This window comes from Malurus melanocephalus, unplaced genomic scaffold, assembly GCF_030028575.1.
Source record: "Malurus melanocephalus ecotype Western Australia unplaced genomic scaffold, MMel_1.1 scaffold_184, whole genome shotgun sequence".
In the NCBI taxonomy this organism is placed as follows: Eukaryota; Metazoa; Chordata; class Aves; order Passeriformes; family Maluridae; genus Malurus; species Malurus melanocephalus.
Window position 1 is genome coordinate 929,012 of NW_026623416.1, and position 26,577 is coordinate 955,588.

General features: G+C 38.4%; 1 protein-coding gene across 1 annotated transcript in view; it reads left to right on the top strand.

The window, feature by feature from the left end:
• Positions 1-14,636: 14,636 nt before the first annotated feature.
• LOC130577602 (translation initiation factor IF-2-like) overlaps positions 14,637-26,577 on the top strand; it is a 23,888-nt gene continuing 11,947 nt past the window's right edge. Inside the window, exons 1-2 of the mRNA XM_057373091.1 lie at positions 14,637-14,658; positions 16,783-17,414. Coding sequence (XP_057229074.1) covers positions 14,637-14,658; positions 16,783-17,414 — 654 coding nt within the window. The remainder of the gene's footprint in view (positions 14,659-16,782; positions 17,415-26,577) is intronic.

Consider the following 26,577-nt stretch of genomic DNA (forward strand, 5'->3'; position numbering starts at 1 on the left):
ATACTCCATGTACAGATGGATTTATGTAAGGTATTTCTTTTATTTTAAATTCATTCTGTTTGACCTTGTAAAATATTAAGCATCTCCTGTTTGTCCTATGCCTTTATTTGTCCTGCAAAAATTGTTAAGGATGGAAGTTGCTCAACACTGAGGCAAAAAGTAGTTAATATCTTTCAGCATTGGAAACCATTTCATGGATTGAGCGATGAAAGCTCTCCTCAGGTACACATAACGAGCTGTTAATAAGCAAGACATGGTGATGAGGACTTCAGCTCTCTGGAGTATATTTTTCTTTTCAAGTGGTGGTTAAAATGTATGCATTCCACCCAGACTCACAAATGTCAGCTCATAAGAAAAATATTTGGAAGTAAGAGACCAACTTCATTAAACTGTGGGCCTGATCCTAATTTAGATATCTGTTGGACTTCATTAAACTTCACAGGAAAATAACTTCAAGTAAAATCTACTGTATTGAAGACAAGGACTTCAGCTGGACAACATATTCACACAGCTGAATCAAGKGGCATAACAAGCCATCCAAACTGAAACAGCTCTCTCAGAGAAAGAAATGAATAAGCRAGGATTCAATCGCATCAATAATAACTCCTTTATTGCATCATTTGTATTAGCTAGAAAAAGCATTACCACTTCATGGGTGGAAAGAAAATCATCCACCTCCTTCAGGTAATTTAAAAATGGTAGCTATGACACTTAAAATATATAGACAATAATTTTAGAGTTTTTATGAGAATATTCCTTATCAAGGATTGACAGCTCAAAAATCTYTATGAATAACTAATTACAGGGTGAAGATGCAGGACTTTATCTGCTTCTCCAATGCAGAAATCTTTCAGACATTTTTGATAATATSCTTAAAGTATTTCCTCTGGGACATGATATTAACAATAACTTTAAATCTCAGATAAACTCGCCTCTAGAGAAAGCAGGAAATGTCCAAACTGATAGCAAGTTATCACATGTAAAATATTAATTATTATGAAAGGCAGGTATATCAACAGATGTGCAGATAAATATTTTTCGAGAAGATTCTAAGCATAAACTTCATATATCAGAATAATCATGACTAAACCAGCCTTTTCTCCCAGGTCGCGTAAATGAAAAGAGTGGTTATATTCTTCAACAGATTTTTTTTTATTTGTTATCCAAAAGAGAAAAAAAATCTGGGTCATAAAAGATAAATAGCAGCAACTTAGGGTGAGGCAAGAARTATGCCATGCTTTCTGGCTTGTGATGCACTTCACACACAGCACAAAACTGCAAAGATAGGAATCTGTATCACTCGCTCTACAGAATGCAGAAATGAAGACTTAAGTGAGGTACAAGAGAGAATCTCTTCTTCCTACTAATTGTCATGTTTTATAWAAGATAGGAGTCAAAGTGAGAGGACAAAATGAGGAGACAACTGACACTTGAATAACCACAGAATATGTATTTAAAATATTCCACAGGAAAACCTATTCACCAGAAACATAGAACACTTTGTTTATCACCTCTAATTGTGCCTGATAGTTCAGCATCACCAGAAAAAAAAAAAAAAAGACAGTGCACTTTTTTATTATTTAACTGTCAGAAAGACCTGACTACCAAGAGCAGAAAAAACAGTAAATGGGAACTCCACTCATCCATACAGAGGACTGCAAGAGCAGAACTGCACTATTAAGAGCAYATACTGAGCAGTCTGTCACCAGCTGAAGTCACCTGGAGGACTTGGCTGCATGTCTGTTTGGAAGTGTGGGTAGCAGCTTTTTTATGTGGGAACATATTAGAAAATATAGCAGTGTGTTCTCTGCACATGCTGAATTATTYCCCTACCAATTTACTCCACACATGACTTTAAAATGGTAGCTACGACGCTTAAAATACATAGGCAATAATTTTAGAGTTTTTATGAAAACATTCCTTATCATGCATTGACAGCTCAAAAGTATCTATGAATAACTAATTTCAGGGTGAAGATGCAGACATTTATCTGCTTCTCCAATGCAGAAATCTTTCAGACATTCTTGATAACATTCTTAAAGTATTTTCTATGGGATATGATATTAACAATAACCTTAAATCTCAGATAAACTTGCCTCTAGAGAAAGCAGGAAATGTCCAAACTGATAGCAAGTTATCAAAAGTAAAATATTAATTATTATGAAAGGCTTAATCACTCTTAATGAGAATAATGTGAATGATAAATCCCTTTCACCACTTTTCCTCCTCTTCCATCACTGACTTGCAGGAATGCCTAGAAAAACAGGGAGAGCAACCAAAGTAGCATTGCTCAAGTCTGTAGGTCAGTAAGGTTTAGYTCAGCCCACCATTTCAGTGGGTTTACAGCAGGAAACTGATCGGTGCCCCCATGGGCAGCTAGTGGGGAAAACTATTCCTCAGAAGGTCACAACCAGATTCTTGACCTGGTTTCCTTGCAGTCTCCAAGGAAAGGACTGAAGAAGCCGGCTGTCTTCCTGTCTTCCGGCACGCTCTGTACCTGTTGCTGAAGGGAAAAGTCCTCTTCAGCCCCAGACTGCTCTGCTTCACTCCTTTCTCTTGCTTCTTGGCTTTGCACCCRAAAACTTGTTCAAGGTTCTTTATGCCCCGTTATGACTGTGTGAGGAGAAAAGTGTTGAGTTTTTTCCCCCTGATTTTGAAAGAAATCATCTCTGATCTTCGTCCATCTGCTTACAGAGGTTTGCAAGCAGACAACAGGCATGGTACAAAAAAAAAGCCAGAGTCAGAGGAACCAGGGTGATGCCCACTATGTCTTTCGGGATCACTCTTAATGAGAATAATTGTGAATGATAAATCCCTTTCACCACTTTTCCTCCTCTTCCATTACTGAMTCTTCAAATTGCAGGATTGCCTAGAAAACACAGGGAGAGCAACCAAAGTAGCATTGCTCAAGTCTGTAAGTCTTCAAAATTACAAAACTAGTTTTATTGTTGCCTTCTGCTTTATATAAGAAGTTGCAAGTCTTGACAGACATGAAGAAATGAATGATCAAAATCCAGTATCAGGCATCAGCTATTTATTGCAAACTCCTGGTCTCGTTCACAAATACACCCAGCACCTGCTTATCACAGCATGTTGCTAATACATTACAATAAATTGTGAATTAATTATTTTTATTTATTTTCTTTAATTGGCAACTCATCACACCTTAAGTGCTATAGATAATAGAAAACTATGTTTACCTTTCATTTTGATCTCAAATTAAGGGAGACCATAAGATGCTTTCAAGATAAAACTGAGCAAACATATATGCAATTGAAAGCTTCCAGTGGGATTTTAAAATCTCACAAGACACACAGAAGGAGGCGTTCTTGGGTATTTAGTAATTCCAACTAAAAGAGGATCATAGACATCATGAATGAKGGAAGCATTATTTATGTTTAGTGGTTGGTTAAAAATTCAAGAAAGGTAAGACAGAAAAAACAGGTTATTGCAAAGAGAACGTGTCACAGGAACCATGAGAAATTAATCAGGTAATGTGARGTGCACACGGCATATTACTGCCAGCTTTCATGCTTTCAGATAATACTTCTGCCTCCATTTTTTGAAAGAATTTAGTATTTATTGTACCAGTTTTCTTRCAAAACAAACCAATGTGCTCTTTCACACAGATGTTTCTACATAATTAGTTCAAAAGAAAACCCAAGGTTTGTTACACACATGTATATACATACAGTAGTATGTCACACAAGTTAAACACTGATGAATCTGCATCTCTAATTGTTCCTGAACACTAATTAAAGGAAGAATGGAAAGCAAAGCTACAATATTTCTCCCAATAAAATTCTCACTACTTTAATTCTGCTTGTTAAAGAGAAATATGAGACTTGACAAGGGCTCCTTTCACCTATATTTATTAAGGCTGGTCAGTGGCAGCAAATACATAGAATGCATTCAGACTTCAGTGYTTTCTAAAGGTTCACACATTTACTGCATCTAGAACAAAACATGAGCATCTTAACCAAGGATCCTTCCGCTTCTAAAATTGTGACACATTGTGTAAGGAACAAGCCACCAGAAGCTCCTATTTTTCCAATATTTACAAATAAAAATTATTCAAAAAAGAAAAGGTATGTTCACCACAATTATGCTGTGTTTATATCCCAATGATCTGTGAGGTCCAGCTACTAAACTCCCACAGGTACTATGAAACAAAGGTAAAAAAAAATAYTYYATGGCTTATAAAATGCTTACCTAAGTGTCTACAATACATTCATAGTTGAGATAGWTGTTGACTACTATTGAATTAGTTAATTTATTATAACTTTAGAATGACACACACTTTTGTGTCAGTCTGGGGYCACTGTTTGAAACAAGTCCTGAATGCAAGCTGGCTGATGTTAATGCACCAGACCTTCATCATGCATGTACATTTGCAATGGACTCCACAGTAAATGTATTTTTTCATTTTTTGATACTGCWGTTGAAAATCCAATATAAGGTAGTATAATGACAACAAGATGTCCCAAAAAGAGTATTTCTGGATAAAGCAGTACCTCAATCAATTGATAGAGATTTCAGGTTTCATTGGAACTAGAGGTTAAGAAAGATGGTACACTTTACCTAAGTGTCAGTGATGCCAGGAAAATTCTCGTATGGCATGTGTTTCTGCTCTCCTCATGCCCCTACAATGCTTTAAAACCCAAACCAAAACTGCTCAAAGAATAGGATGTGTACATGTGACACACTAATAATTATTTCTACCACAATAATAATTATTTCTACTAATAATTATTTCAAACTCAGGAAGGGTTACAATCCTACAGACGTAATCTCTCCATTCAGTGATACAACTCAATAAATGTTTGTTTTGGCACTCACCTGTGGAAGCCACATTGATAACGAAAAACTGAATTAATTGCTCCCGTGATGGGTGTGGGCATCGTGAGACCAGTAGATTSCTGTCAAAAGAGATTGCAAAATACTATTTTCTGTCTTTTGGAATCACTTTGAAGAATATGAGGAAGTGGTAGAATTTTCGATGAGTTCCACTGTAAAATTTAAATCTGGTAGGTTGCACTAGGATTTAAATTCTGCTTGACAGGTGTTACCACTACAGAAGAAGTAGCTGCTTTCAAAAGTTAWAAAGGTGGCATTTTCAGCAACAGTTAGCTAGTTTGAGGCTATTCTACATAAAATTACATATTCCACATAAATTCAGTCAGAGGAAGCAAGCTAAGCGGTCAGTTCAATATTATAATTAGTTCTTGAGATTAGGCACTAACCCAGGTTTCAGAAGTCACTTTATTCCATTTTCTGCTGTTACCTCCATCTTACTGGTTCCATCTCTCAGAGTGATTGTCAAAAGGTCCCTCAGAGAGAGCTCTGCATGTGGCTGGTTCTGGAAATCGCTTGTTCGGTGCCACATGGAGGATCTTTGTAATCCCTTTAATGCAGTTTTAACATCTCCACATCCTCCAAAGGACACCAAACATGGTTTTATCGGACAGTGTTTGTGCATCCACATCCCTTAAAATATTTGCACACCGGTGGCAGTGGTAGCACGAAACTCAGCAGACTGCAAACCCTCCACTCCAACAGCTGAGTAAATATTCGTGCAGCAGCCTGCACAGCACTCAGTGCTGCAACTTTGCCAGCAGCATCTATTTCAATAGCTTAACTCAGGTGTGTCCATAGGAGTGACCACAGTGTAAACACGCCCAACAGCCCTTCTAAAACGTCYACTTTCACCAAACTAAGTGACAAGCTCAATCAAGATCAAACCAAATTGCACACTGATGCATAAGACAACTGGATTTATTATAATCTAGGCAGCTCTCTTAAGGATGCTGGTTCCAGCTGCATTCTGCATGCTCATGCACATAAAGTTCAGGCCCTGCCTTTCTTTTCTAGGCTTTTAAAAAGAGAGACTGAGCTCATTAAGGCTCGGTTTCAATACTCTTGCAGCAACTACTGTCAGTTTTTCAAATATCTGCTTCCTTTAAGACTTTACAGAGGAATTTAAACTGATACAACACCTATATTGCCCTATAAATGCAGTTCKTCTTTCCTATAAAAGCTGTATAATTAAAATCAAGGGTGAAAGCTTCTGCTCTATAGTAAAGAAAAAACCCATCACTTATTCTGGCCATTTATATTGCCTTATTTTTATGTTTTCCTGAAGTCTCTAGAAAAAAAAATGCATATATGTATGACTAGCTACAAGTATGTGTGTAGTCCAATTAAACAAAATGTCCGCTAAGACAATACCATTTTGAGATATATTGTCCATAAAAAGAACCCTTGTATAGAATGGAYAGGCATGGCAGCACTACTTCTGTTCTTGCTCATCCAGATACAGGATATTACTAAGGCATTTTTTAAAAAGGCAGTTTATATGAAAGAATTCCTTTCATGTCTACTTCTGTCATTAGTGATTTACTGCAGCCTCACTACAGGATCCCRTGCTACCCTGTGTTTCAAAAGCCTTTCTGTGCTAGACAGCTCTGTCCCTTACAATGCAAAGTTATGAAGAGACTCTAGGCCTTTTTGCAATCATGTCTCTCATTTCAAGTCCCATTTTAGAATTTAAATGTTTAACTGAACTGCTGCRGAACAAGAAAATCTGCAATAATTGGCAAAATACTAACTCTCCAAAAAGACAGTAAATGCATAGAAAATGCATCAAAACTAGTAAAGGTCTAATACTACAGATGCCAAAGATTTTAGCACAAAAACCACAAGCAAAGGGAAGAAGAAGGAATTAATCTGGCTTATGTTCCATGAAAATAAATCMAAAATATATGAACTTGCTTTCTTAAACATCATACTTTTAATACTTGACCCCTATTTAAAGATTAGAAAGTGAAAACAAGAAGAATAAATTATCCTGCTTCAATGCCTTTGTGTGGCCTTCAGAAAGTGCCTCCTCATATGGATGTCAAACAGAATTCTCCAACTTTCTAAGCAGCAGCAGGGTCTCATCCAATGTCTGTTCAATTATGCACACCCAATTTTAATAAATATGCCAGCAGCAAGTCTAAGAGTAAACACAAGCAATGAGCAAAGCCGATCAAATATCACCACGGCTGAAGTCTTTGAGGTCACTTCAGGCATAAATATGGTCACAGGGCAGATTCTGGCAGCTCAGACTGCCACATCTGCACAACAAACTGCTACGTGAGCCTACTCAGCCTCTACAAGAAATCACAGGTTTGCTGCACAGTCCTTAAGCTGTTCCCAGATATGGTTTTTCTTTTTTCTGCACAAACAGAACCTAATGGTTGGAGATACCTGTTACGACACACTGCTCTAGGCAGGGCCACCTGAGAGCAGGTCATTTATCACCAGGAATCATCAATAAATCTGAGGAACTCCTTAGAAGCAATAAYAAATTTTTTAACCTCCCAATTCCATCATCAAAATTAAAACTCTCCCTCTATGAGACCTGCAGCCTCATTTGCAGTCAGTAGCACTCACAAGTTTTCATCAAAGATACATGAATTTTTATTAAAAATACATGAGGTAAGGTAGAAAACAATCACAAAAATTCACAGCTATAAGAAAAAAACTTCAAAGGGGGCAAAGAAAAAAAAGAGAAATTCTACCTCAAAAATGTAATCCTAACTGCCCCGGGTTTTGTGGGGTTTTTGTTTTTGTGTTTCGGTTTTGGTTTTATGGCTTTTTGGGTTTTTTTCTTTTGTGTTGGAGTTTTTCTTTTGGTTTGGAATTCTTTTTTGGTTGACTTTGGTTTTTGTTTTTTTTGTTTTGTTTTGGGGTTTTTTTGGGGGGGAGTGTTGGGATTTTTATTTGTTTTGGGGTTATTTTTTTGTTTATTTTGGCAATATTTTGGTTGATTGGTTTTTTGTGTTTGGTTGGGGTTTTTTTAGGGGTTTTTTTGTTGTTTCGGGGGGTTTTGTTTGTTTTGGTTTTGTTTTTTTAGTACCTGTTGGCTACAACATACATCAGGTCAAAAGTATTCTGAGTGAGATGAGACATTCTGAGCTCTCAAACAGTACCAACACCTTGTAGAAAAAGTAAAGCAGTGCAATTGAGTTAAAGTGATCTGACACAACACTCCCCACCCAAAGAAAACAATTCAACCATATTTTAAACTGTCAGCATTTTATTCTGTGTAACTTTGAGAGCTTTGCCTCCATGATCCTTTGCAGTGCCGCTAAATCAACAGCAAAAACTATGTATACATGTACTTCATGCATATTGTGTAATATGTACTGATATTATATAATTTACAGACATATGTAGATGCTCTTGAGACYAGCTCTGTTCATTCACCGACACCGTATTTTGGGACTGACTAAAAAAGGATCTGCTCAGATATCACAGTGCAACGCACTCATGTTATTTTTCTTTTTTTCATTCTTATAGACAAGCCTGTCAATAATTTGAAGCAAATACAATGCTCTTACTTAAACAAGTTCTTTATTCTTTTCTTGTTTCTCTATGCAATATTCACAATACTCAAGATAATAAGTTGTTTGAAAATTTTAAAAATATTTCTTGTCTTAAAAAAAAACCCAYAAAAGAACTATCCAGGAAAATGTAATACAAACACATAGAAAGTTTTCTTCCTTTAATTTCTGCCTGACAGAATTTGCCTAAGAACAGATGTCTAGGGGCTGAACAGGTCATTATTGACATATAGGACTGGAACATCACAGAGCTTCTGTGTTTTCTTCATGTAGGGCCAAGAAAAGATGCCTCAGTCATTTGGAAATTGTCATTCCTTAATCATTTATCAACAGCAATTAAAAAAAAAACAAACAAACAAAAAAAAAGCCAACAAACTTGTGGGGAAAAAGAGCAGCTTCACATGCATTGAAATGATGAACTGAGTCGTAAATGGTCATTAATGACTTCCAGAAAGCTTAATCCACATTCAATTAAATTCAACTGGTGTATTGGCTTCACATCATGATGATAGCATGGGGTAAAATATCGCCCTCTCCAACACCAAGAGGTATTGTAAAAAACACTTTTTGACTGTTGTTARAGTATTTGCCTCTTACAGGGTGTTGTTCTTCCAAAAGTGTGTTTTAGCTGCTCCTCAGAAGCTCTAGGAGAGTTTCTGATTAGAAACTTCATCTATCTCAACATGTTTTATTAGATGCAATACTTGTATTAGATGTATATAACAGACTAAACTTTTAAAAGCAGCCTTATAAATTCAGTGTGCAAGTATATAATAAATACATAAACCAGATAAATTTAGCAGATTCCAACTGCATACARAATGGGGATTTTGGTTATTGCAGCAACTGGTCTTCAGATGTCCATCTCTGTATGAATTTACTTCAGACAGAAAGTAAATATCAAWTACTAAATATGTTGTCACAGGATGCTTGCAGTTTGCACAACCTTCCTACGTTACACTAAAAAACCTTAGCTTTGCTAGGAATGGCCAGWACCTGACTAGACAAAGAAAATAGTTATCAAAATATTATAGTTAAATTGATGTCTTAAAGAAAGAGTTTCAAGAAAACAGACGTAAACTTGAAAACAATTAGATAGAACTATACAAGCACTCCATGGAAAAGTTTAGAGATGAAAAAGTTGCCACTCCAAATCTACCAAAGGTAACTAGAGAAGGTATAGCTCAGACTGAAAAAGGACCTCACTAAAAAGACACAACACTCAAACACAACAGAAAGGCAACAAAAGTTTTCTTCCAATCCTGCAAAGTATCTCACCTGCTTCTGCACAGCCAACAGAGCGCAGAGGTTAATGCAATCCCATGCAATCCACTTTACATRGATGCCTCCTCTCACTGCTGCTTTGAAGACAGAGCTGAGAGGGATTGGACAAACTGACAGCTGTACAAACCCTGAGGATTCCCAAAAGGAAGCACCCATGCGCCCATGGGCAGCAATTTCCCAGCTCCAACAGTTGTGCCATCATTCTCCCTTCTTTCTACAACATGTGGTCCTAYATAAGACCAGATCCATCATTCCAGCAGATCAGTAGCAGCTGTGGYGTAAAGCCTGGCTATCTTCATTTGTTTCTGACTTCACTTCTTCCTGTAACACCATCTGCATTAAGCCCCTGAGGAGAGCCAGCCATAGCATCCAAAAATGAGCAGTTTTCAGCCTGTCAGACATTCACTGTGTAGGTATGGAGGGAAAACAAGACCAGTAAAGCACAGATACCATGCTTAGACCTGTACAAGCAGACAAAGCCTAACACAAGCAATAATGGTAAATTTGCTCTGTAACGGATTCGCTTGAAGACACAAGTGAATCTTGTATTATATCCTTCTAGAAAGTCTTTTCCTGATTTAACATGAGCAGGAGCTTCCGAATCAGTGGTGCTGGCAGGCTGATGAAACCCATGTAGTTAAACCAAGTTAAACAAGGTCTAGCAATCTTCTTTGCTCAAATCAGAGAATTYCTGTATCACAGTTTCCCTGACACAAGTAGGGTTCTCCTAAAACTGCCTCTGTAACTCAGACACCAATGTTGCTCAMGTCAGGAGCATGGTTTCTGACCTTCAGTTTCAGAACCACACAATACCAAAAATCACTCACCTATCAGTGTTAAGCAGTTGTTACTCTTATCCTCTTGACCATCTTCAGTGGTCATTCAATGCAGATAAAAGTTCACAGCAGGTGTGAAAGCCTCATTCTGACTCACTCTACCACAAAACTTCTGTCCTTTAAGACAGAAAGGCTCTTGGGGTCTCTATTTTAATGTAAAAAACAGAAGAGGCAGTTTTAGGACACTGTATGTCCTCACACAAATTATCTCTGTTGTCTGATCTTAAGATTCCTCACCAGTAAAATGAGGCCATACTTAATGTCAGTTATCTAGCACTTTGTAGGTGAAAAATAGTGCAGCTGATCCACGTATTCCTTCTGATTTCTACCTACACACTCAGGGCACTGGAGCTTACAGCAATTTAATTTTTCAAAATGGCAGAAAACTGACACCATAATTTTACAGACACGTAGATAATGAAAACCTACAWGGATGGATCTATTAGATTATCAGCCCAGTAGTTCACTCTGATAACTGTTCATGTCAAGTCCATATGAACAGATATTTACAAACACATGCATGKATATATCTTTCTTTCATGTTATCTTTCATGCATTTTTTTTTCCATGATAAAATGTGCTGTAACTTATGTAACTATTCTAGAAGCAAAGCACAAAAAAATTGTCAAACTGTTGTCTGAAAAAAAAGGAGAAAACACAGAGATGGAGCTCTTTTAATTAAGTAAGCTTGTGGAAATAGTAACCCACAAGTTCCTCACTGAATTGTATAAGGAAGTTAATTCATTTTCTAGTCTTGGTTTGCGGATGAATTTCCGATGTAGTGGTCAACCTCAAACACACTGTCACTAAATTTGACACATCTGCAGTAGCTCTTAATGCTTCTGTAAGAGTATAATAAARTATATATTTATGAGGGGTTTAAACTCTTAAGAAGAATCAGCTAGGAGTTTTCAGGTCAAAACTCTTGCTTTTGACCTCATAGAAGTCCTTCAACTTTTAGCGCAAAGCAGAGCAAACCAAACAAATGCTGAATGCTGCAACTCTTCAAAGAGGCAGAATTCAAGAATCATTAGGTTGTTAATTAAGTTTGGAGAGTTTTCTGTGAGGATTTTATTTTCTACACRAAGGAAATACTTTCATTTTGGGCAGCTTCTGTTATTTTATCCACGTGGCTTTCTAGCTCTTGTTCTACTTTAAAGCACTAGAAATATTCTCCATTTCAGGTATCCAGTAAAAAAACAAAGGAAAATCTTCACTGCATGTCGTCTGCCATGCAAAATTTGGTAGTCATGCCAAATGGTGCTTAGCTGCCGACAAGAGAATTGCCTTACCCTCGTATAAAAAGGGATAGAAGAGCAGCAGCAAACTGCTCTTTATTAGTAAGTTCAATGGGAAGCTGTCAGAGGCACATTAGTATAACTGAAAAGCAATCTATCAGAGATCACCTGCCACTCGGCAGCCTGGCAGGAGATTCAGTTCAAATTCTCATTATTTACATATTGTCACTGATACAGTTAAACAACTGGCCATTGAGAGATAGCTGACATCTGCTATTTATGCCTTCATCTTACAGGTGATGTTATTAATTTCACTAAACAATGTCTCCTTTACCTATAAATGAAAGACAAATGAGCATCAAAGAGCCCCAGACAAACAAATATTCTACCAAAACAGCCAGTACAAGGTTAAGCAGCACTTTCTTGGTCTCTGCATGCATCTTCTATATTTCCTGGAAAAAGCTGTAAATGTGCAAGTTACTTTCCCCTGAATTCACTTCTTTTTGGCATGTTTGCAGTGTCTRTGGTCCGTGTGAAGGTAGCAGGGAAGTGAGGTGGGCTGGAGGAAAGGAATAGGGCAGATAAGTCAGCAGAYAAGGTATCTCATGCTCTTTCTTATCACTCAATAACACTTACAATTGTCTCAAATTGGATTAGCATTGCCGCAGAACCTGGAGTTTCTTGTATAGATCTGAGATTCTGAATTTTATTAAYAATTTTATTAAAGTCTTCACCACACTTTTTATCACTTATTAGTTTTCCCAATAAACAGAAAAAAAAAAGAAAAAGGAGATACAAGAAAAAAGTTAATTCCCATTAAACAGGAATTCCAAATATAGACTCCTACACCTTTTTGCTAATMCAAGGCTTTTAAAAATCTTAAGCCATTTTTCATTTTCCCCTCCAAATCAAGGGGTTAGGTTAAAAAAGCTCATACAAGAATAAAGAAACATTGTGTTTTGATTATGAAGAAAAGTTCTTAGTAATTTTTAGTTTTAAGATATTACTGCTATTGAATCCTTCAGTAYAGTGATATAGCTGGCTAGAAAATGKTGGAATTTTCARATCAAAAGAAGATRCTCTTGAAAAACAGAAGTAAAACTCTAAACSTATATGAATTTTTGATTCACTGATGAAATAAACCACTTGTTCCAGACWAACAGGTAATTTTAAGGAAAATGTAATTTTGTATTTATACAATATATTTTAATATGCAATTTAACCCTGTACTTTCTATCAAATTTTAAGGGGAAATCAGTCATGACTGTACGGGATAAAACTGGGAGAGATGGCAGTGTCATGGCACTGCTGAACGGCTTAGAAGTTTTCTGTGTCATTCTGGGCTGCCTTTTCTCTTTCAAGAAGGCATAAAAAAGTCAGAGTAAAAATTAATTTTGTATAATATGTTGTGAAATAACTACTTAAACATTGCCAGAAAAACTACTGAAGATTTTTTTCTACCTCCTCTATATTTGCCGTTCTCATGGTATAATAACTAGAATATACTAATTCTGAGTGAGGTCTTACGTCTACTCTTTCATTGCAAAGTTGATGGGAAGAGCAAGAACTGCGTAAAACTTCCAGTTTTACCTAAGGAGAACATACCAGTGGCTTACCCTGCACCATCTCAGATCTTGATGCACAGGAGGTGGTGTGCTGCWGAGAATTTAGGCAACCCAGGGGAAGAACTGTAATTTACAATGCCATCCCCTCCACTGTCTTCATCACCCAGAAGTTTCCAAACTTGACAGGGGAACCTTTCTGTCTGTGAAGGAGGTTAGCATAAAGCTCTTGTAGCTGAGCAGTGCCCTTCTCAGGGCTGCTCCTTGTTTCTGGCTAGTGAGGACAGTATCGTCGTTCTGTAGTTCCCTGACCAGCCACACCCGTGACTCGTTAGGCTACTTCAGCCAGCTCAGTGAGACCTGTTCCTTACCTGCACAATGCAGCAGTGGGTGACTTTTCAAAGAACAGTTTGCTTCAATAGTTATGTCCTTGAATTCAAGAAGTTACATGGGTGTGAAGAAGAGGCATTAATATATACTCTGCGAATCCAGACCCTGGAATTTAGGTTTTAGAACTTTAACTTTCAACAGAGAAAGGCAAAAGAAGCTATGTGCAGTATTTCAAGCCCTACAACGTATATTAAGATAAAAACTTCTGTCAGTGGATTTGTAGGTGCTTCTAAAAATAATGTGGTTTGGACAATTTAATCTTTAAACACTAGGTGAATACACATGCTATTCAGCTTATTCCTTGAAGTCATATGATGGTTTTCAGCAAAAGAATACAACTATCCTTCTAATATATTAATAAAATCATGAGATGTCAAGGGGGTGGAATGGAGCTTAAAAATCACCGACTGACAAATTCCCCTGCCATGGGCAGTCACACCTCCCTCTAGACCAGGTTGCTCAAGGTCTTATCCAACCTGGCCTTGAACAGTGCCAGATTTGGGACTTCCAGAACCTCCCTGGGCAAGGTGAGATACCCCGTTCAAGTATCTCACCACCTCACAGTAAACAATTTCTTCCAATTTTTCCCCTCTTTGAAGTTCTTTTGGTCTTTCTCATTTCATCTACAGGTTTAAAGAGTCTGAAAGCTTTCAGGTTTGGCCAGAGATGGAGAAAAACTCAATATAACTGAGTGTAGTTTCAGTTTGGAATTTCATTTAACATATATCTTAAAATTATTTGAAAGGTAAGAAAGCTGTGCTGTCATGAACCTCTGGAAAAAAAAAATAATAAACCAACAGAAAAAAATTCAAATAAGCACCCCCAGTCAACAGATATATAATAATAATTATTATAAAAAATTAGCTGATGATCTTCAAAGTGCTTTGAAACATGAATCCCTAACACATCATAAATCGTGTGAATCAACAAGCAGGTATGGTCCCAACTYTACCACAGAGTAAGGATTAGGTTTACTGGACTAGACAAGAGAATCACAGTATGCATGGACAATAAAAGGTGTAAAAGTAACACAGACAATACTTTACAAAYCCAGTGAATCTGCAGACACTTACAGATGTATATCAATTCACTAAGCATACRAAWATCTCTGAAAAGTTATATAACCAGCTTCATATTTTTCAGCCTTATGTGGCTGTTTTTGCTTTTCTCTTCTGATAATCCACCCTGGTTTGGTGGTCCTTTTGTCTATTCCAAGAGGCTTTGGCAAAGGACACTACAGTTGGAGCCCTGCAACCGAGGTGTTTATAGACTACTGTCCCAATGCTATTTTTAAAGCAAGCAAATTCTGTGTTTTTCACACAGAAAGACTTTATTAATCATGATTGGAAGCAGAAGCCTGCTCAACATGTGCGAATATTGTCTATGCCATGAAAAACACTTGAGCAACAGCTCCCACCACCAGAAATGAACAGAGTTTTGATGCTCTGACACAGGCAAAAACAAATTTCATATGTACTGGGAGGTCTGTTCAAGACTTGCTTGGCTGTAGAGTAAATCACTGAGGGACTACTTTTGTAGCACATATTGCTTTCCTCTCTCATCAAGCAAAAGRTGATTAAAATGGCATAATTTTACAATTGGTAAAAAATCTGCAGTCAGTTTGGCAGTGAAAAAAGCAGGGAACTAACAGCTATCTCAAGTCAGCAAACTTTCTCTGTGGAGCCATCTTTTACAGAAGGCATAAAGCAAAAGCAGTCCAYATGTGCATAACTTAAAATCCTCTTAGCTAGGCACCTGAAGATTTTATCTCAATAGTTGCTCTGTCAGTTTTGTGGGTTTACAATTGCCTTCTTTTAATTTCAAAAGAATGTTTCAAATTGCTGTGAGAACACTGCATAAAAGAACATGGCGCTGTGCAATTAACAAAGCACAGAAGGAAATACTGAAAATTACTCTATACAAAGATTTTTGATAAGAGTACAAACCAGAACTGGAATAAAGAAAATTATATTTGCCTCATCACAGCTTTATAAAATCATGTATTAAAAGTAAATGTAGCTAAATTTGGAAATTAGTGTGATTTTTAATTAGTGCATGCCTGTGTAATTTTTGGAACAAAAGTTCAGAGTTGACTATCTCAAATGGAAAAGTTATTTCACAGGTCACACTTTAAATGTGTTTTWAGCTTTTCTGTATTGAGCTTCTAGCCAAAACTCGGATTGTGAGTGAAACACCACTGGAGAGAAATTGTGAGGGTTGACTTTCCGTGAGTAACAGRATACAAAACCCACCCATCTCCCTGTTCTGCAACAACGATGTTCTCTTCCTTTACTCTCAACCAATCCAAAGGATTACTTAAAAAATTTTAGTCACTTTAATAGTCACTTTACTTTTAATCTTGCATTTTGCTGCTTCTTTTCAGCCACAAGGAGTTAGGTCCTAAAGTTTGACCGTGTCTCCCAGCTGTACTGTCAGGTCGGATGAGCAATATTTTTTCTATGCATACAAAAAAGAAGGCATTTGAGTTTAAAAGAAAAATAAATTAAGACTTGGTTGTCCTACTRCGTAAGAGCTGCAGAGAAGTATCAATGGCATTCAGGTCTTGCGTAGGCTACAGTATCTTGCTGCTTGCTCYAAAATAAACTCGAAGTGGCAAAAGCTGCTGAACATTGAGCGTTGGAAGGCTGGTGTTTGAAATGTATGGTTTTGAACTGGTAGACGTTATTCATACTTCTCTGCGTCTGGACGTGTACACCCCCCATGTGAACAGTCTGTAAACCCAAACCCTGAGAGCAGCTCTCCCCTGTCGCCGGCTGCTGTGGCGATAGGTGCAAGCCCGGAGACCCCAGGGCTCGCTGCGGGGGCTTCTGCCCGGCCGGTGGTCCCGAGCGATCGGCGGGCAGCCCCGCACTGCGCGGGCCCCGCGGGGCCTGGCGGAGCTTCGGGGGCGAGGGGCGGGTCTGCGGCCGGGACCTGCGGGAGGGACACGCTCCCGGCCGGGATCCCGCTGCCAGTCGGAGGCTGGCCCTCGGAGAAGGGGTGTCGGGCCCGGCTGCCCCGCGGAGCCCGCGGCGGGTCTCGGTGCACTGCGTTCCTGAGGGGAGCAGCTCCTGAGGGGCAGCGCGGCGGGGGAGCGAGCGGCGAGAGCGGTGCCCGCGGGACCGGCCTGGCCGGGAGCAGGTCCGGGAGGGGTGCGGAGGGAGGCGAGCGGGGGCGGCCGGAGCGGGGAGGCTGAGGCCGCCGTCGGGGCTGGCCCCGGCCCAGGGCGGCCCCCCCGTCCCGGCAGGGCGAGGCGTGTCCCCCGCGGGCGCGGGCAGCGTGTGGGGTGGCGGTGGCCGCTCCTCCGCGGCAGAGGCGGTGGCAGAGGCAGAGGCGGTGGCAGTGGTAGGTGTGCGGCAGCGGGGACGGGCACGGGCACGGGGACAGCCGCCGCAGCGCCGTGCCCAGCCAAGCCAAGCCGCAGCTCTCCCGGCTCTCCCGTCCRCCGCTGTAGGTACGGACGAGGTCGCGCTGCGGAGCCGTGGGTGCGGGATGTGCTGGCATAGTTCCACCCCAGTGGTCTCCTGCCCGGAGCCCGAAGCCGTCGCGGAGAGACCACTCTCGCTTCCTACGGTCGGAGGCGAGCCTCGGCAGGCAGTCCTCTCCTCGGGACCGGCTTGGAGGAAGGGGAGCGCGGTGTCCCCGCGGAGCGGCGGCCCCGGCCGAGCTCGGGCTGCAGGACCCGAGCGCCCCTCGCCAGACCCGTGGCCGCAGGTGAAGCGCATCGAGGTTTGGGTGTCCCGCAGCCTGCAGGCTGGAGCGGGGCCGGCAGCAGGCCGTGCCACCGGAACCGGCTCCTCCKGCGGGCGCGGGGATGGGGAARGGGACGCGGCTCTCCCGGGCCCGCRGCGGCGGCGGCACTCGGCCCCGTCCCGCCGGCGTCCCCGGACGAGAGGGGGCTTCGGCTCGTCGGCCGGAGAGTCGAAGCACTAAAAGTCACTTTCCTGTTAAAACAGTAGTTGCGCTACCGCGAAACCGGTATCGTGTTAGCTGGAATGTTCTTGAGGAGTGAATGGTAAGGATCAAAGAGCAAGTTTCTCTCACGCGAAGGGACAAAGGGGAAAGGGACAAAGTCACAGGGCGGACCGTGCCGTGGTGCTCAGGTGTTTAAGGTAAATGCTTTCATAGGGCAKCTACCGCGTTTTCCTGCTGGCCATTGGTAAGATGTACTGTTTGATCAAATACAAACATCAAAATGTTTATGTATGTTTAGCCCTGTGCAAGTCTCTGAAATATCTATCTCTGCAGATACTGTCAAACATGCTGCTTTTTATTCGCACTAGTTGCTCCTCCATAATATTTAACTGGTTCCTTTCATTCCTATKACTGGAGTTGGGCCATAGTACAAAAAAATTTATGAAGTCTACCTCCGTACTGAGCAAAAACTTATAAACAGTACAGCATTTTAAATTTTTCAGTGTTCTTTTCCTTTGTCTATGAACTATTTTAATATTTTTTCTCAAGCTAGTAATTATTCGGTGCTGGTGGGTTTCAGATGTTTTGGATACAGACTGCTGTTGATACCTTCCTCTTAATTCAACAAAAAGCAAAAAGATGGCAGAGCTATAGACTTACARCAGCCCATGGTTTGCTGTAATCTCTTGATTTTAATTTTCTGTATTTACAAGCCCTTGAGCACTGTGAGGCTACACTACAAGTCAAACTTCCCTTTAGCACTGCTTCAGTTTAAGCCTGCTTAACTTAGTTTTTCCGAAAACTTCTTAAATAATTGTACTAGGACAAAATTGTTCGCTCTGCACATATCTTCAGAGACAAATGGTTTAAAGAGGGGATTTGTTTACAGATTATTTCAAGATAGAACTTTTACTATGGCAAGTAAAGTACCTTCTCAACTATATAAGAAGATTTCTGCAACTTTTAACACCGGCAAGAATCTGAGTCCGTCTGCAGTAGGATTAGGTACAAACAGAAGGAAAAATCATCCTTCTATACCACCTGACTAGCCGAAGTATGTGCTGAACCTTCATAACCTTTATTTTATTCTTCAGTATTTGATATCTACAACAAGTGTCAGAGTTGTGTGTAGCCATGAATTTTTTTTAATGCTTCCTGCATCTGGATTGGGGAGGAGTAAGGAAAAGTTAGATAAGCAGTTGTAATTAGCCCAGTATATGATTGAATTCTACATGTAAATAAAACTTTTCTTCATAGTGAATGAGTTTTAAACCTTTAATATCAAGATAGGATTTTCACTATTGAGTGACACAAGGTAAGTGTTGTTTTCAAGRCAGCAGACTGCTCCTGATAGGTAATAACAGTATGTAGAAAAAGAAATCTCTTAAATGTCTTTGTAGCTATTAAGGCTGGTTACTAATGCATTAGCACTGTGATTGACCTCACATTTTGGACTTTGAGCAAGTAGTGGTGGCAGGGGGTTTGTACCTTTTTTTTTAGATTTTGTAAAGCAAACAGGCTGCTTTAAGTATTTGCAGAACACTCTATAGTTAGAGTTTCTAGTCTGGGAATAGAATCAGGATTTTTGCTTTGAGGTGATGTGTGTCTCTGTGTTAGGATGCTTGGCAAAAGAACAAACCAGTGTTTTCCTTAGCTACAGGAAGAAGCATGCTCTCTGCTTAGTTTTGAGTAGTCCCTTATCTTGAAGTTTCTCTTTCTTTGTGTTTGACCAAGTTACTCCAAGAAATGAAGCAAGCTGTCCCCTTTTTTGGAGTCTTCTTAGAAYTCTGAAATCTCAGATACAGGAATGACTTTTATTCTACCACATGCAGTTGTTTTGATTTTTTGTTTTTTAGTGTAAGGTWATTGCATAAACGAGCTGTGAGCAGAAGGAGAAAGAATAGGGCTAGAAAAAATGGAAGAAATTATGAATAAAAAAGAAATCCTTGTGTAAATTCTAATTGTTGTCTTAGCTAATGATTCTTTGTGTCACTTTTATTTATGTCAGCAGCCCATGTGGCTATTATGTTTCCTCAGGAAAGAATTAGTTAAATAATGCTACTTCTCCTTTAAAATCAATAGAGAGGACAGTCAGGTTCTGGCCAGAACAAGAAGGTGCAGCATTCCCTCATGTGATATAAGAAATAACATGTCTAGAGGGTGGGAAGAATTAAGGAATTTAAGCAAAGTTTTATTCATGGCGCCTCTAAACCCACAATAAAAATACAGTTTAGTGAAAAATAATACCATGGGTTTGGTTGTTCTTTGAGGGGATTGGGAGCAGAAGAGAAAGGAATTTGTGCCCACAATATAGGTGAAGTTGATGCTGGGCTCAGCTCAGAATAGCTCTGGTCGTCTCTTCCATGTCTTGGTCTTCCCTTGCTTGTTAGTGATGCTGCACAGTTGGCAGATGAACAGATGCTGTGACAACTTTCCATCAGAGGAAAAGTTAGTGGTAGAAGCAGTGTCTTTATGGGAATGAGCTATGACTAGTTTAAGAATAGGGCAAATGAATTAGYTCTTAAATTTGACATTTGTTTTTAAAGAGAGACGTGATGTTAAAAGATAGGATAGTACTGTCCTTCTTAAATCAGTAAATCTTCCTTCTCTGGATTTTGTCTTTTGCTGTCTGCTTTCAAGTTTAGTAGATGTCTGATACAAATTTTACAACAATGTTGGCTGTTGCCTTTTAAAAGAAATGACATCTCTCTGTTGGGGCCAAAAAAAAAAGGGGAAGAAATAAGGAAGAGTATGACTTGTAAAGGCCAGAAACCTTTGATAAGGCCAACGTTGCTATCACAGGCAGATTCATTTTCTTGCTGCCCCRGATCCATGGACATGCATTCTAAGCCTGTATAAATGTGGATAAAATGGACATTGCTACAAACAGACCTTTTGTCAAAACAGAAAGATGCAATTGCTTCTAAAAGACAACAACTAACATCATTGTAAGATTTGCATCAACACGTCTACTAAACTTGAAAGCAGACAGCGAAAGACAAAATCCAGAGACAGARGATTTACTGACTGTTTTCCACTTATTAGAGTCCCACCTTCATCTGCTGAAATGAACATTTTTAAATATCTTTCACCTAATTTATTTAATCAGGTTTGATTTTATTTAATTTTATCCATTGGAGACCAAAGATGATTTTTAAGTTTTTTCCCTAAAGTGCCATTAATAGAAGTGCTACGTGTGATTTCTGAGTGTCTCATAACAAACTAATTATATTTCACAGAGCATGTAAGATTTGGGTAAATAGGATAAATACTATTATTTAGTCTGATGCATATTCTGGGTATCCTGGCTAGGTTTGATATCTTTCAGTGACAATTTCTGCAGCATAGCATGGAGGTTATCATCACATCAGTTGTTCTGTCTTTGTGTTTCATCCTGGCTATTCAGAAAACAAARTGCTAAAAAGTAGTCGACATTTGCAAAATCTTTGAAAGAAGTCAAGTACCTGCTTTGCATGGGAAATGTAGGCTTGAGAAGGAATTCAATTTACTAGAAGATCTTTCAATATCTGTACAGTAAGGTAACTCTTTTGATTTCTCCCACCCCTGTGCATAATTCTGTAACTTCTGCAATGAGAAGTACCAAGTCTTACTTGTACTACACTTACTGATTTCCCAGATAATAGTCTTTTGAATTGGCAGTAAAAGGTGGAAAACTTTTAAGAACATGGGAAAAAAAATTCTCAGCATTTAGGTAGTAAATATTGTTTATACAAAATCAAATTTCTTTAAGAAAGTCAGTGAAATAAAAAGCTATGTGTGTGTTTGGCAGTAAATAATTATCTGTTGAGATCTGATCTGGTCGAGTGCTATGCACCACTCATTTCCACAGATGTGGTTGTTAGAATGAGCCCTGACATTCAGACGCATTGAGGCAATACTTCAGGTAGAAAAATACAAGAAGTGGYTGTTCTTACAACTAGTATTCACAATTTTCAAGATAACCAGGAGGTGAAAATTAAAAAGGCTAAAATATGTAAGATATTTAAAACAGAGTAAATGAGCCGCGAACTATTACACTTTGAATGCATTTTAAAGCATCTTTAAAATTAGCAAAAAAAAAAAAAAAAAAAAAAAAAAAAAAAAAAAAAAAAAAAAATAAAAAAACAAAAAAAAAAAAAAAAAAAGAAAAAAATCAAACCCATAAGGCTGGATCTAGTTTTAAATATTTGTACTATTTTAAATAGGCACAACATTATAGGTACTAGTAAGATGCCTTTTTTTCTTCAATGCGTGACTTTTTAACACACAAGACATGGTTAGAAATCTGTTGACAGAGACCTTATGACCACAAAATCTTGTTTTAATTAACCAGTATGATTTAGGGGGGAAAACCAGATATTTCTTCCTTTTAYTGTGTATATGTACATAACCCACTTCAATGCCCAGTGATAAAATTAATGAGAAATTAATTAGTTAATTAATTAATGAGAATATTTCAATACATTGCAGGTTTTYTTTAAATATAAAATGCATGCCTAAAATAATTCCTTCATAGGTTTCATTCTTTTATCTTAGAGTTTAAAAAATCACATTGTAGTAACTCAATTAAAAAAAAAAACAAAACAAACAAGCCAAAACAGAACGAATGCTGAGTCAATATGTTTTCTGTAGATTTTCTCAAATAGACCTTAAAGGAGAAGGTAGCTTCATGTAAGTAATAAAACAACTATGGGATTATTTTCAAAATCCACTTAGAGGTTGGTTTGCCTGGCAGTAAACATATAGACACTCTCCAGTCGGATAGTATTTCAGGTGACTCTTTCTGTTATTGGGTGCAAAAAATAATGTGCTTCATTGTTTTGTCTAAATTGGTCATGCTCAGATATTGGAGAACACTTACTGAGCATAAAAAACTTTTYATATTTATAAACAGGGCAGGGGAAAAATAATTTCTTTTCTTCTGCTATTGTGTTGATCTTGGAGACCAGTTCAGGAGGTGACAGTCCAGGGACTCCTCCATCAGAAGTGATCAGTCCCTCTRGTTCGCTAGAGTGATTCCTGCTGCATCATGGATTGAGTTGTGTATGAACCTACCAGCTACAGTACCTGTAGACCCCACAAACACATTCTTTAGGGGCTGCTGGATTGACAGAGGGATGTGTACTTCAACGTGTTCTTCTGAGGAAGAATAATTCCCATGCACTATCCCCTTTTATTGGCTAATCATGGTGACCCTTTCATTTTTCCCATGATTCTGCTTCCGAATTGCCAATATACTGCTTTTAAACACTCCTCATTAAAAAACAGAAAATACAAGAAAAAACACAATTCCTGCAGCAATTTCTGTGTTCCTTGTGTTTCATCACTGATTTACCTTAACTTTCAAGAACAAGTTGTATCTTTGCAAGAACAAGTGTCTGCAATGTAGGTCGTGGGATGAAGGGGACAAAAGGCAGAACTGTAGGTAGGCATTAGACAGTTTTCTGTGCAGTGAACTGAAAATGTCTGAGCCCAAAACTGAAAACCAAAACTTTCTTGCTTTGGTCTGAAGCAGGATTAAACCATACTTAAAAGTCAGAAATCCAGATCAACCCTGGTTAATTTGCCAATTTGTTTACAGTAAAGATGTTATTGACACAATAGGGAGCTTTACTTAATCACTGTTTCTTAGACCTACTTAGGAACATGCTGCTCACAGCAAGCTATTTTAAGAACATTTTAAATTGCATGAACAYATTTGCAAGACACCTGCCCCTGTAAGAAGTTACCCAGGAATAGTAATTAACAYCTTTCTTTAAAGTTCAACAGAGAATTTCAAATAGATAGGGTCAAGCACAGAAAAATGAAACAGGAAAATAACAGGAAAAAAAAAGCTGATTTCATAAGTAGATTAATTAAAAAAAGTGTTTTTTGCAAAGTCTTGAAGGAATAATGATGTGTTTTCAACTCTCTAACTCCTTTTAAGACAGCTACATGTCTATACCAACTTTTRTTCATTTGTGACTGGGTGTAGTTGTGGAAGTCCCACTCGGTAAACTAGTGAATTGTTATTGTGACAACAGTCATACGGTGGGTAAAACAAACATATTTCCCTAACCTTATGTCTAATATGCACTAGTCATAATGCAAAGGTAAGGATGGATATTGCGTATCTCTTTAAGGATTGTAGTGCAGTAACTTTCGTTATAACTTCTAGACTCTCCTGTGTTCAGTAATCAGTGTCTGGTTTCTACTCTGAGTGGAAAAAATGGGCTGAATAATTTGGACAGCTGACAGCCTGTGAGCTGCAGGGCAATTCATACCTCGTGTTGTTGTAGCTGATTTATTTTTCTAGATTTAGTGGTTCATTTGGTAAACTGGGGAGAAACAGCAGGTCAGTAGCTAATGCCGCAATATGTGTGCAAGTCCTTTATATCTACCTTACCCTGCAGTCCAAGTGAAACACACTTAGGGTAGAAACAACAAGAGGCTTAAACAGTCTTARCAAATTACTGTGATCTGCTTTTGGCTCTATACATCTTTTGTTAGTTACCATGAGCTACCGATGAGAGAGAGGGTTTGTTTCATGTCTGTTACATGTTTTTTCAGACTCAGCTGAGTCCTTAGGTCAATGTCTCATGGTGCAGTGAAATGTAATTTTATGCACCAAAGCCATATCCCATGGCTATTCAGCATGTGCATCCTACATCATCACACATGAAGTGGGTTTTCCTTTTAAGACAGTAGTAATAAAAAAGTTATTCATATGTACAGGGCAATGTGGGCAACATTTCTGTTGTGCTACAACATGTTTGGATTTTTTGATTGTGACTTGAAAACTGCTTCTCTTAATCCATTTAAGTAAATAAAGGAAGTAACCTAGGCTTCTCTTTGCCAATAGAGAATATACAAATGTTTGTTGGCTTACATTTTCACAAAACAGCACTTAAGAATGTTATCTGTCATTTGTATCAAACTTTATTCCAACTGAAAGCTGATTATCTTATCAAACAATGTGTYGAGGTGATATCCATTACATCCTATTCACTGTGGAAGTATGTACTAGCAATATACAGGATACTCCTGAAAAATACCTACACCCATTATTTTCATTATTAAAATGCTGTTAAAATTAATCTTCCAGGGACAAAGCTAAATTTGTTATAAGCTTGTAGAATGCCTTGTTCCTTTTTAAAATATTACAGAATTTCCCATCATCACTGACCTCTATTCTAGCAATTTTTTAAAGTTTTTTTTTATTTGCATTTACTATGCATTAGCTAACTGACCTAATCAATTCTCACTGGAGAAAGAGAAATATTCAGAAGACCTGAATTATTTCATGTTTCTTTTTTTCTTTTTGTGGCTTGCTGTTATTTTCCCTGACAATCTAATTCCTCACAGAGTGTGTTAAAAGGACAGAAWTCACACAGGAGAATGGAAATACTGTTAAGCCCATTCTGGTTTCATTCACATTCTGACTTCCAAGCATAAGCATCAGTCTGCCCATGCTTCCACGAAGTCAGTGGCAAAATCCCATTTACCTAGAAGACTGAATTTTCAGCTGTTAATTAATCTTGATTTCTGGAGGTTTTGCTTCCAGTAAGGATGAGAGGGGTTTATGCTACACCAATTTGGGATCCAAATGCAGGGTTGAGAAATCTCAGGGTYCTATATTCCAAACTTCTTCCTAAATTTTTTAATCCTAAAGTCACATAAGAAGTTTGATGTAATTGTGGCAAGCACCTTTATCAGGTTTTGTGATGTCAGTCATCACTGTGTTTGATCTTAAAAATTACTGATTTAATTGTTTAAAAAATATGCTTGCTTTTATGCTTAGTCATGTGACTTACTTTACTGGTACCTTATGCAAGTCTAGATTCAGTTTTAGATAACAGGTATGATGATTTTCTAGCTAATCAAAATTAAATATCTGAGAGTGTAGCATCACTTTTAACTTCTACAAATTGACATAATGAGCAGACTTTTTAGATAGGTTGAAGAGTTATTTGAAGCAATACATCCATCACCTGCAGTAAAGTTTAAAACCTAGGGCTTTAGTCCTAAAAAAAAATTTAGGTAATTTTTTAATACAGGGGCTGACATTAAAATCATAGGAATTTCTTTCATAAATAAGGACTACAGGGATCTGCATCTGTATCATCACTTTGGTGAGTTTTATGTGTTGTTATCTGGTTTTATCTGATTTTGTTGGAATTGTTTTTGTTTCCATCTAACTCATAAGTGACAGGGTTTGAAGTTGTTATTCATGTTGCAGTCTTCACCATTGCAACATGCAAAGTGTGCTGCTTAATTCAAATATTGATAAACATATTGATAAACACAATATTTTATTTATATCTTCATAAATATGAATGTAAGGGAATGAAATTGAACTGAAGTTACATTGTCTTGAAACAAACTCACAGGTCAGAATTCTTTGGAAGTGACTTTTTGGAATCAGATGCCTGCATAAGGGTGACAGCTTTGTCATTGCCAGGTGAAGTCAGGGGTATTAGTGGGGTCAGTGGTGCATTGTTGAATGCTGAGATAAACCCATACCACACATCCTTGCCACTGGGGCCACTTTATAGATTGCTGAATCTCCCAGAGACTTGGAATTCAGCTAAATTTGGGAAACTAGGCCCCTACAGGATTATTCATTGTGGGATCTTCCCAATAATATTTCATTCTGAAACTCCACTTTCTTTCAGCCCCCTCAGAAAGACAGATAATGCATCATTCCTCAAAAGACACACTCTGTACGTCTCAGTTATTCCCACAGCTACATGCAAAAAGTTAAAGGACAAAAATCACAATTTAAAGATTAGTTCAGTGATTGAAGTAATATCCAGTGCAAAGATCAAAGGAGTTCMGGTTAATCTTATTTAAAGTAATTTTGGGTTTTTTTTAGTGTGAGCCAAAACATCATTATTTGTGAAAGTAGCTGAGGATCAGTCATACTTCAGCTGGCTTCAACGTGGAGATACAAAGATTTGCAAAAATTTGCACAAACTTTTTT